Source organism: Hippocampus comes, unplaced genomic scaffold (assembly GCF_001891065.2).
Source record: "Hippocampus comes isolate QL1 unplaced genomic scaffold, H_comes_QL1_v1.1 scaffold155, whole genome shotgun sequence".
NCBI classification, from domain to species: Eukaryota; Metazoa; Chordata; class Actinopteri; order Syngnathiformes; family Syngnathidae; genus Hippocampus; species Hippocampus comes.
The window spans coordinates 1,651,188-1,663,215 of NW_017804967.1; the positions used below are offsets into that span (position 1 = coordinate 1,651,188).

The 12,028-nt window shown below is 45.7% G+C and overlaps 1 protein-coding gene across 1 annotated transcript in view; it reads right to left on the reverse strand.

The window, feature by feature from the left end:
- Window positions 1-2,929: 2,929 nt before the first annotated feature.
- Window positions 2,930-12,028, reverse strand: part of sh2b3 (SH2B adaptor protein 3) — a 47,580-nt gene continuing 38,481 nt past the window's right edge. Inside the window, exons 3-8 of the mRNA XM_019888184.1 lie at window positions 7,191-7,292; window positions 7,023-7,111; window positions 5,502-5,653; window positions 4,080-4,294; window positions 3,757-3,934; window positions 2,930-3,119 (exon numbers count right to left, since the gene is read on the reverse strand). Of these exons, the coding sequence (XP_019743743.1) occupies window positions 2,950-3,119; window positions 3,757-3,934; window positions 4,080-4,294; window positions 5,502-5,653; window positions 7,023-7,111; window positions 7,191-7,292 (906 nt within the window). The 3' untranslated portion in view covers window positions 2,930-2,949. The remainder of the gene's footprint in view (window positions 3,120-3,756; window positions 3,935-4,079; window positions 4,295-5,501; window positions 5,654-7,022; window positions 7,112-7,190; window positions 7,293-12,028) is intronic.

The window sequence follows — 12,028 nt, forward strand, 5'->3', positions numbered from 1 at the left end:
ATGTCATTAACGGGAAATTTTCAAATCAATCATGAAACCATCTTCATGGTCATTGGGAGGGGGGGAAAAAAGTGTGGCTGAAGCAACTTAGATGGGAAGCCTTGAAGCAGGGCTGGGGAATCCAACATGGAGCAATCCTAAAAAATAATCCCCAGAGGAACTGTTAAATATATTTGAGGAAAACACTTAACCCAACGCTCATTGTATTGAACAATAAACACTTGTTAAATCACATTTTCTTCATTTTAATTTAGTTTGGCCCTCAGAGGACTATAAAATATAAAAAGGTTCCCCAATACTGTTTTAAAAAAAATATATAAACATGAGAACATTGTGGCTATGTGGAATCAATATTGCACGACACACTATCTTTTTTTAAATTTTTTTCTGAAGCAAAGAGAGGAGTCGCGACGGGTCGACATGTTACAGTTGCAAGAACAACATCACACTTGTCCATTTCGTTTAAGTGCCAAAAGAAAAACAAACGAAAAAAGCCCACAAAACAATCGGACGTGCGTTAGTGTTAAGACATCCCATTGCTTACCAAAATAAAGCGTGGTCGGCATTGATTTGGTGATTTGTAGTCATGGTGACGTCGCAAACCAAACAGTTAATGCTACCTGTGTGTTTAAAAAAAAAAAGTAGAGTTGGACGTTTAAAAAAAAAAAAACTCACTTTCATAAATCACCCAATGAAAATGAAAACGTGTACGCGCGTGACAGTTCGCAAACGCGCCATAAGGCACATAGAATTTTTTTCTTAACAGCGACCTTAGTGAGTACCAAGAGCTTTCATTCATTGTCGTCTATCTGTGCCAGTGACGCATCATCACAGGTAGAACAATTAAACGATGTTGAACTTATCGGTTCTTTTATCACACACTTTCTTTTTTTTAGGTTGGTATTTACCTGACATGTTTCGGCCTAAGTCTTCTGCCTTCTTCAGAGTGTCACGTGATGTTGTTGTCTATCAGCTAATGTTCAATGAAGGCGTGACTCAGCTGGTAAAGGACGAGTCGCACACCATTTGACACTCTGAAGAAGGCGCAAGAGTTTGCGAAGCCTGGCAAGCGGCACCCACTAAAGCGATGAGTTGAGATTTCCAGGCGAGCGTTTGAGCGTATCAGGATGGCTAGCTCACCCCTGTTACGCTAGCTGTAAAAGCTGCCATTTTTCACATTTGAGCTGTAACGACCTACATCGGGTATGAAAAGTCCACACACCCCTACTCAAAGGCCAGGCAGATATTTTTCCACAATTCACGTGATCTGTAACTAGTACAACCCAATTAAAAGAGGACATCAAGGAAAGCCAACTAAAACATATGAACTTCATTTCAAATTCACCACTTTAAATGTTGGCAGATGGATGCTGACTCTTTTCTTTCAAGTTTGAATGTGATTTGGTTAATTGTGAACACGGCCACATCCCATTTACAAGAGGGTGTGCACACTTGTGCAACCACATGATCGTAGTCCTTTTTACCTTGCCTCAAGAATATATACAAATACATTTTTTAATTGGATCGAGTTGAACCAGTTACACATCAGACTAATCGTAGAAAAAAAGTTATTTGTATAGCACAAAGTCTAAAGTGGGGTGTGCAGACTTTTCATATCGACTATTCTACAAATTTGGGGCATGTGACACTCATTTCTAAAATTTCACACCACACACTGGTGCTGACATCATTGAACTATCCGAGTGCGGGATACCGAGCCCCCGTGTGAAAGTTGACGCAGATGTGAAGTTTCACACGCCTTTGCTGGGTTCTGTGTAAAATGGATGACAGGGTTTTTACGCAATATCAAATGATACTCATTTCTCCCACAACTTTGTGTTCAAAGCAATTGTCACTGTGTGAAAAGATTTTTTTTTTTTCCCAACATGACACAAAATACTCGCACTGACATCATCTCATCGAAGGTTGCTGTGTTGTTTGAAAGCGCACACACGCAGAAGCCATCTCATGAGAAGGCTTCTGCGGAAAAGACTCACAAAATGACGGCGCTTCACAATTTTGCAGGATCTTTGTGTTAAAAAGGCTGGAGCCACAACTTGCAGAAGAACGCCTATGAGTAAGTGTACGCAGGACTCGGTGTGAAAGGGGCTCGGGCTGCGTCGTCGTTGCAGAAAAACGGCGACTGCGGCCATAATGGAGGCGGCGTAAAAGGCTGCTGGTCACTGTGGACAATTTTGAGTCTTTCATGAAACTAACATGCATGTTTTTGGGTTGTGAGATGAAGCTGGAGTATTCGAATCCAGAATCTCTCCACTATGAAGCGGACGTGTGACCCACTACCCCCCGCCCCCACTGCGTTGCTTTCATATTGAAATAATATGAGAAATCTTGTGACAGAGCATCAGAAGACTCAAAGCGTGACAAAGAGGAGAAAGAAGAGTGCTTCGTTGTGTTTATAAAAGAAAGTGAGCGTTGGCCCCACACGGGAAATGTGCCAAGAATAAAGTATTTTTTTGGGGGGGCTTAAAAAGTGATTTTGCATCAGCAAAGTAATGAAAGGAGGTGGCCAAGATAAATAAAAAATTTAAAAAAACTCAATTCACCCGTGAGTGGTGCGAAGCGAGGATTGGTTCAAGCCAACCTTGAGTTTAAAAAAAAAAACGTATAAAAATAGTTTTTGCACGCTGGGCTTGAAGATGAGCCGCGCGCTCCCCTGCCCGTCCCATACATCAAAATACATTCACTGCGGACACTCGTGCGGAAGCCACGGGGAGGAGGGTGGGCTTGGTCTCGAACCCATGCGCATCTCGTGGAGCCGGGCGGAGGGAGGTCAGAGCAACATGTACTGGTTGTCGATGGCCCGCTTGCGTCCGCGCTCGGGTTCTAACTCATAGTCCGAGTCCCGCTGGGGGAAGACGGGCGGGTGGCCGAGGCGGAGCGGCGGCGGCCGCAGAGGATCCAACCCGCCGTTGCCGGCGCAGGCCGCGATTAACGCGCTGCTCCACACGGGGGGCAGGAAGACGAGGAAGAGGAGGAGGAGGAGGAAGAAGAGGAGAGCGGTTGGCTGCAGCTTCGAGGTGCTCCGCAGTGAGCCAAGTTGGGCTCCGAGTTCCAGCGGTGCAGCGAGAACGGCGCCAAGTGGGTGCCGGAGAGCTGACCTGCCACAGGGGGAAAAAAACAGACACAGTAACTAACATGGCAAAAATAACACTTCTAAAAAAAAAAGGTTATGGTTATTCGCCTGGCACTTCACATTTCAACCCAATATAAGAATATAATTTATGCCCCGCGATTGGCTGACAACCCTCGCCGACTGTCTCAAGACAGCTGGCAAAGTCTCCGGCACGGCCATTTTGTTCTGTACCGTTGTTGACCGAAATTGAATTCAAGATGCTCATGTGACCAAACACAGAATAATATTTAAAAAAAAGTCTCCTCCCATCCATTAATTTTCCGATCCGCTTATCCTCACAAGGGTCGCGTGGGGTGCTGGAGCCTATCCTAGCCGTCTTCGGGCAGTCGGCGGGGGACACCCTGTACCGGTTGCCAGCCAATCACAGGGCACACAGAGACAAACAACCATCCGCGCCCACACTCACACCTAGGGACAATTTGGAGTGTTCAATCAGCCTGCCACGCATGTTTTTGGAATGTGGGAGGAAACCGGATTACCCGGAGAAAACCCACCCAGGCCCGGGGAGAACATGCAAACTCCACACAGGGAGGAGTGTGTGTGTGTGTGTGTGTGTGTGTGTGTGTGTGTGTGTGTGTGTGTGAGTGTGTGTGTGTGCTCACCCTGTGACGGTGGGCTGGAGCCCGCCACGACAAAGCTCGAGAGCGTGACAGCGCCGGCGGATCCGCACTCCAGCGGGATGGGGAAGAGGCGGAAGTGGCTGAGCATTTCCACGACGGAGGGGAAGCGCAGGTGCTGCACCCTGCACTGCCCCCACTCGGTCAGCGAGAGGCGCAGGTGCTGCGCGCGCGCGCGCACACACACACACACACACACACACACACACACACACACACACACACACACACACACACACAAATAGGGAAATCAGAACCGTACTAGTGACCCCCCCCCCCCCTTCTGGGAGGCTTCCCTTCTTGCGCACCTTGGCTTTTCCTTGGTAGTTAAAAGTGAGGACGTAGTCTCCTCGCCGCGTCTCGCTCTGACGCACCAGAAAGACGCCATGGCCCTCGGCCCCCGAGCTCTGAACCAGGTGGGCCGCCTTGACGCGCGAGATGTGCCCGTGGAACCACGGGTAGGAGAACAGGAAGTGATCGGTCTTGTGGATGAGCGGCTCTGGCAGAGCCAGGGCGACTGGGTCTGGGGAGCAGGAACACGGAAGTGGTCATTTTTTCCAGTTTATTGTTCTTTAAGCAATCAATTTTGCTAATTTGGTGTCGTTTAGTGATTAAAAAAATAAAACAACTAAACACGAAAGGGATTCATGTTGTACTCTGCGGGATTTCGATTTCAAAACCACATTCATGATGAACAGATGCCTGGAGACGGACGGCAGCTTTGCATCAATTTGGATTTGTGATCAGCACAGCTTTTGAGTAGAAGAGACAGACTGGCGGGTGAATCTCAGCTTGTCACGTCAACAATGAGGCAGAGAAATTTAAGCAGCCCACATTTGAAATAAGGTATCTATATGTACGGTACAAACAGAGAATGTCTCGATCGCGATCGTAAGAAAAGAGGTCAGTTCACGGAGCTCACGGCGCCTTGATTAGTTCTAGATGTATGAATAAATAATGTCATCAAAAGCCATTTCTCAGCATTGAAATTGTTGTTCTACGGTTTGAGGTGTCGCGAAAGCAAAAAAATATCGGCGTCAAAGTCACCGTTCTGCTTGAGACGTTTCTTCTCAAAAAAATCCCTGTTTTCTCAGCTTTTGGGTGAAACCAATTCATTTTCTACTGCTGATTGCTTCAGAAAAGCCAAAGGCGACAAATAAACTTTTTTTTTTTTTTTGCTGGTTAAAGAAAAGTGTCTTTTGTTCAGTTCAAGAACAGTCAAAATGGATGGCAAGACGGGGAGCTGTTTGCTGGCAGTGGATGAGTTTGTATCAATTCAGCAAAGACGAGGAAAACATTCCACGACCTTTTCCAAAGGAAGTTAAACCGGCTACAATAAAAATGCTACAATAAAATGTTTTATTGAAAAATCAATTCTTTCAGCGAAAAGAAAAATAAATCAATAAATAATGGAATAAAACATGACTCAACCCTTGGAAGCAACCCACTGAAAAATTCCAACCTGGCCTTCATCCTAAAATACCAACAAAGTCCCCCATTGAGAATCTTAAATTAATTGAGCCTCTCTCTCTTCAAGTTGAAATTCGAGAAATCATCTGAGGATGTGGCGGAGGAGGTTTCCAACGTTGAAAATTCACGGAATTTCGCAACCCTCCGATCGATTCATCACCAAATCGCTTGATGGATTTCTTCCCCAACTGCCGTCGAGTGAATTTGCGGATAACGTGACGTCAATGAAAGGACCAAAAAATAAAAATAAAAATACGTACAGCTAATCGTGACGGGACGTGTCTGCTGAGCCGGGTGGGACGAAGCGGGCCGCCAATCACTTTGACTGCCAGACTCGGAGCTTGCCCTGTGATTGGTCGAAAGGGCGCTGTCAGCCACTGAGGGGAGGGGCTCCAGATCCACAGTGCCCAACCTGAACACACACACACACACACACACACACACACACACACAAAACGTCATTTGCTGCACATGAATGTTGCTCAGAGGCAGACTTTTAATTTAATTTTATAGTAAATTGTTGCAACCGAGACAGAGAAAGAGAGAGAGAGAGAGAGAGAGTCTGTGTCGGCACACCATCGGGGGCAAAAGGAATTTTTTTTTTTTCATCCTTTCATGCACCAATTATGATAACATGAGAGCTGTCCACTGTAGCAACCGCCGTCCCTCAAAGGGTTAAGGCCATATCGCATGGCCCTCGTTAAAGGTGGCTTTGTTTTTCAATTTCTCGTGGCCACTGAAGCAACAAAACCAAATACGGAAGTAAGCACAGTTGCATAGTACAAGTAATATATAGAGACTCAGAATTATTCCAAAATGTTCTAATGACACAAACAGGTCTCTCGTTTTTCTGAACTGTTCACGACTCAGGGTGTAACCTGACTTTACACGGGAGTGGAGGGTGAACTCTGAACTCGTGTGCGCACGTGTGTGTGCTTCAAGTGGACATCTGTAGAAATGAGACTGAGAGGTTCTCCCGAGCAAGCAGAGCGCCCCCCCCCCACCCCCCCACACACACACTTCCTCTTGCAGTCCAACTTGTGTGTACACGCTTGAACGACTTTCCACTTGTTGAAGTGACTTTTTCCATTAAAACTGACAGTTGAAAGCAGTGGTCCTCAACCACCGGGCCGCGGACCAGTACCAGTCCGTGGGTCTTTTGGTACCGGGCCGCACAGAAAGAATAAATAACTTACATTACTTCCGTTTGATTGATTTTGGAATCTGAAAGATGTTTTACTTTGAAAATTTACCGGATTCTCTCTTACATCCGTCTACAGTATGTCACTCTTGACGCGAGTCAAGGCGCACTTCTCGGTCACGTGATAGGTTACCGCTAAAATGAAACCCAGGAGCTAGCAAGATGAGTTAAAAACAAAGGTCTTGGAAAGTTTTTTTTGGGAAGGGGAAAAGGCCCAGCCAGGAAACAGAACGACTACGACTTTCAAGAAAAAAAGGCTACATTTAATAGACAGTATCAGGAGTCCGACCTAAAATACGGTTCTATCTCAACGGGAGATTCCTACGCACCAAGCCCGTATTTTTCATGCACTTTTTATCTGCTGTGTACAGTATCTTATTTTGAAGTCACGTTTAAACGTTACCATAGTGACCAGAGAGCGTTACGGCCAGATAGGACGTTCCTCGGGTCATGATTTGTGTTAATTATGTTTAGAAAATACCACAGTTTTCATGCAGGTCATATCCCATTATTTTGTTGCATTCGTCCGGCCTTAACGGCCGGTCCCTGAAAATATTGTCGGTTCCATTGCGTTTCCCACCTGTTGCTGATGCATTCTTTGATCTCTGTGGTCCAGGAGCTGACCTGCTGGTCGTTGTCTGTCTCAAATATCAAACTGCCTCGGTTAACCTTTGAGGGTGACAGAGAAGCTTTTTCAATGGACCCACACAATGAAGGCGGTGTGGTTCTCAAAAATGAAGCAGCGCACCTTTAAGACAAACGTGTTTAAGTTGTCGGGCATCTCCAGCCGGTTGCAGCGACGGACTTCTTGGATATCTGAGCAGTGAGTCGTCAGTTTGGGAGCGGAGGCCTAGAAGAGACAGACGGTGATGACCGTTCATTGGAATGTAACGATGTCAGCAAACAGCTAGACGAGAATGGAAGTCACACGCGCATTCCTGTCGCCACGAAGGCCGCCCAGTGACCGGAACGCGGCGTGGAAGGTGCACGGCTCGTCCAGTAAACGCAGGAAATAAATGGCAGAAAGAAAATAGGAGCCACACGGCTGTGTTGGTGCGTCAACGGGGGGAAATGAGCTCAGTACGTGCGTACGACGTGCCATCGGCATGAGCTGTCCGCCCGAAGCACAGCGGGAGCTCTCCAGACATGACTTGGTGGGCTGAATTGTGGCAAATAACAATTGAGTTGTTGTTGAGCTCCGTCTGTCCCAAACTTCGACGAACAACCCCACAGATTTGAGATCAGACCACCCAAATGGGTGGAAAGAGTAAATATTCAGAGAAATCGTTTATATTATATTCAGGTTACCAAAAATCACCGGTGGGTCCGGTCATTGATTTTAATGTCAGTTTGGATCACAGTAAGAGAACAAAAAATATGAGGCTGCTTTTAGCTTGTCTTTTTGAAAAACAAATGTATACTTTTCATAGGATAAAAACGGTGATGGCATTTGTTATTATTTTCTTTTGGAAGTCATGTTTGCACCTCCCTGCCCCCTCTTTTTTTTTATCTCATTGCAAATGATTTTGATATACTGGCAAAAGCAAATCACAAGCCACGACATCCGCTAACCAGGAGCCGAACTTCGGTCTATTTGTTTCAGTACCTTCCCAAAAATATAAAGGCAGGCGATCCCTTGTTCATGACGTCCTGTCACATGATATTTCCAAGTTAGAGTATGAACAGTACACGGCGTAAGAATGCAACATCAAGCAACAGAAGAAGACTGTCCTATTTCCTGCTTGTCATTTGACCGTTTTGAATGTGTGGACTTTTGCCAATATGGACAGATGCAAAAATAAATAAATGAAATAAATTACCGTATTTTCCGCAGTATAAGGTGCTTCGGAATATAAGGCGCACTTTCAATGAATGGCCTATTTTATAACTGTTTTCATATTTAGGGCGCACAGCATTAGAATAGAAGATTAGCATAGAAGAGAAGCTACATTAGTGGCTGCGGTTGCGCTATGCATCCAGGAGATGGAGCTACGCTAAAGGGAACGCAATACAATACAGCTTTATTTATATAGAGCCGTCACAACCGCTGCAGCTTTAACAAAGCGCTGTACAGAACATTTAAAATACTACGTCCATAAAATCAGAATATTCATCCATGTATAAGGCGCATCGGATGATAAGGCGCAATGTCGGCTTTTGAGAAAATTCTTTTAGGGGCGCCTTATAGAGCGGAAAATACGGTCCAATCGTTTTTGCATCCTCTCAGTGATCCGTATTTAGATATCAGAGAAATGACCCTTTTCTAAATAATACTGAAATTCACTGAAGAGGTTGTCATGGAACAGCGATGGCATATCTGCGGCGAGTACAACCGAGACAGCAAACAAAGTCTCCAGTTGGAGAGGTTCCATCTTGTCATTGTTTGGTCAGCGTTGGGCTTCCGTGATGATGACCGCGACGATGATGGTGATGAAAGATGTCAGCCAGCGGATGACTTGGGCTCGTCATCGTCGCCTGGCGACTTTCCCTCCTTTCCCTCCCGCACCCGTCGTGTGCGCTCGGACGCACGACACCAAACATATGAATTACACGCTTTAACCTCTCACGACTGTCTGACTCGCACGCCTGCACGTGTTATTGTCAGCTGCCACCTTACACCCCGGGGGGGCCACGAGCCCGCACGCCCGGCTGACCGACTCATCCATCCGTGTGCGTGTTTACGCCAGTGGCCATGTTGGCGCTCGATTGGGCGTGTGGGCACGGCGGCTCGGCAGCGCTGCTGACATTTTGAGTCGCGCCAGTGTGTTCTCACTAAAACACATTTTTGGGGCTTTCTTTGCATCCATCTTGGTCTGCCTCCGTATGAATCACTGCACCTTCATCGAATTTTACAGCCCTGAGGCTGTCATCACTCCGATGACTTTCAAATAATCTTCCCCGTTTCAGCATTTATTGATCAAATGCTTCTCTACCAGCCACTACTTTATTCAGTTTGCTTTATGTCCAACTAAAAGCATGGCCAATTTTAATAATTAGAGATGTTCCTATCACGCTTTTTTATCACCTGAGTCCGAATCCGAATCTTTGGTTTTAAGTATCTGCCGAGAGAGAGAGAGAGAGAGAGAGAGAGAGAGAGAGAGAGAGAGAGAGAGAGAGAGAGAGAGAGAGAGAGACAGAGAGAGAGAGAGAGAGAGAGAGACTTTCAACAATACAGTGAAACTCCTCTACAACGAAACCTACATGGGCGATAATACCCCTTAATGTGAAAACATTTTCAAACATGAAAGCCATTCCCACTTTTCTGCTCCCCCTACGACAAAAAAATCCCCCTGTTCCGTTATACGAAATCTTCACTACAACGAAAACAAGCCTTCCGCAAAAGTCTAATCCATTATAATATGATTAAAACAATTGTATGTTAATGTTAAACAGAATCAAATCAGTGTATGCTCATATTTATGCACTATGTACAGTATTGGAATAAAAATAAAGAGTACACATACGTTTTGTGTGTGTGTGTGTGTGTGTGTGTGTTTACATCTGAGATAAAATTTGCTACAGTGAAAAACCCCCTGTTGTGAAAAAATTTCTTGCTGCAAACATGATTTCGTTGTGGAGGAGTTTCACTGTCGTATTTAACCGTGACTATATTACAAATACAGTGTTACATATATAGGAAAGTTATACATTTGTCTTGTAAATCTGTGAATGGAAATTTTTGAAAACTGTGTCTTGTTACAGAACATAGGGAAGAGTAGAAAAAAAATAGCATTACTTATCTAACTTTTAAACACTTGCTGCCATATTCCATTTCTCAAAAGTATTCTTCTGTGTATCATTTTTCTCGACCACAGTTACATCTTTCAGAGAAACAAAAAAAAAAGACATGCTGTTGAATAAGAGCCCAGGGGCGTCCCCCCCCACCCAAAAAATGTCACAGTGCACTTATGTAGCCGCATCTGTTATCCTATCTGTCTTCTTCTGTCCGCCCGTCTATCTCCAGTATCTTCCAACAAATTTCCACAGTTTATTTAACTGGTGGGGAAATTTATACAACAATCATCGCTCCCTCACCGCTCTGCTACGACTCCCCTCGCACCCCCCACTCCCCATCCATACATGGAGCACAGACGAGGCTCGCATGTCTCTCTAGAATCAACACGGCAGCCCTCGGGACAACAAGCTGTACGTCGGGGAGTGCGGCGAAGAAATGTAAGGACGGGCGGGTTGTTGGGAGCGGGGCGAGTGGCGTGTGAGAGAACAAAAGCGTCAAAAGGAAACAGACGAGACGGCGAGAGACACGGGAGGTGGGGTGGTGGGGGGGCTTGTAGAGAGAAAAAGGGAGTGATGGAGAGCAGAGGGGACGACAGATTCCGGGGCTTTTGTGCGCCGGATGAGTCTGAGTCCATGCGACAGCGTGTGAGCCTGAGGAATGTCTACGCTAATCCTCCACACAGACGCACGCACAAGTGCACAGAGACAAACACACGCACGCACAACGAAAGAGCAAATTAACCGTGCGGGCGCTTGATTTGCTCAGATGGGCGGTTTTTGTGAATGGACGCCACCGGTCGGAACGTCGGGTGTCTCAACCGCGGCGTCCAATATCATCAACGAGACGTGTGCTGACACAGAGGGTGGGAGGCGAGCGGAATGACTCATTTAAGTCGGACGCGATCGGGAGGAAGTGACTAAAAGTGAAGTTGCACCAGCATATCTGAGACCGTGGTCTTTATTTACACTTCAAATATGAAGTCTGTGAACGTATTATTTTTGGCACGTGCTCTGTTTATAGAGGAAGAATGATTAAATGAAAGTCAAGGTGAAGAAGAATTTCACTTCAACAGCCCCATGTTGAGTTGCTTTTATGGAACTTCTATGAGGTGAGAAGCTAACATTCTGTTCGGCTAAAGCAAAAATGTCCTCAGAGTGGCCAAGGGGGTGTTGATTTCTTCGACTGCAAAAAAAGGACCACGAGGGATCCAAACTTCTTTTTTTTTTGTAAGTGTCATAAATATTATAAGCAACCAACCACAGCATTGATCACACACCAAATCGACATGTAGCAAATTGTACTTTTACAAAGCTAGGTTTTGTTGAGGTAGGAATATCATAAAACGCTAAATAGACGCCGTGTAAGATCTTATTACTGCACAGGAAACTCGATTACAACACCCAATCGGTAGCCAGTAAGAGTCCACACTTGATTTCAATCTCAAAAGTGGTTACGGGATTGCTGTTTTGGTTAGGCGTAGAAAAAAAAAGTAGTGTGTTTCCGGTAACCCGACCGACCGAGAATTTCTACGCCGAAAAAAAACTTTACGGTCGGCATTTTTTTTCAAACAACCCTCTACATTTTTGTGTCGAGGGTTTACATCGGTGCAAACTCTCGCGATATTCACGTTGAGCGCGTGCGTCGTTTGCCCTGTCGTCTGTCAACAACATTGAAACATGGCGGCGGCCGTGATCTCCGACGACAGTTTAAACCGCGTTTTCTGTGTTACAGTCGCGTGCTCGCACCGTAATGTTAAGAAAATAGCATCCATTGATGTATCGAAAAAATTCAGCGAACTATTTGAAGAACACCACGGGCCGAGTAAAAACCGACGGTGGAGCAGGCCGGCG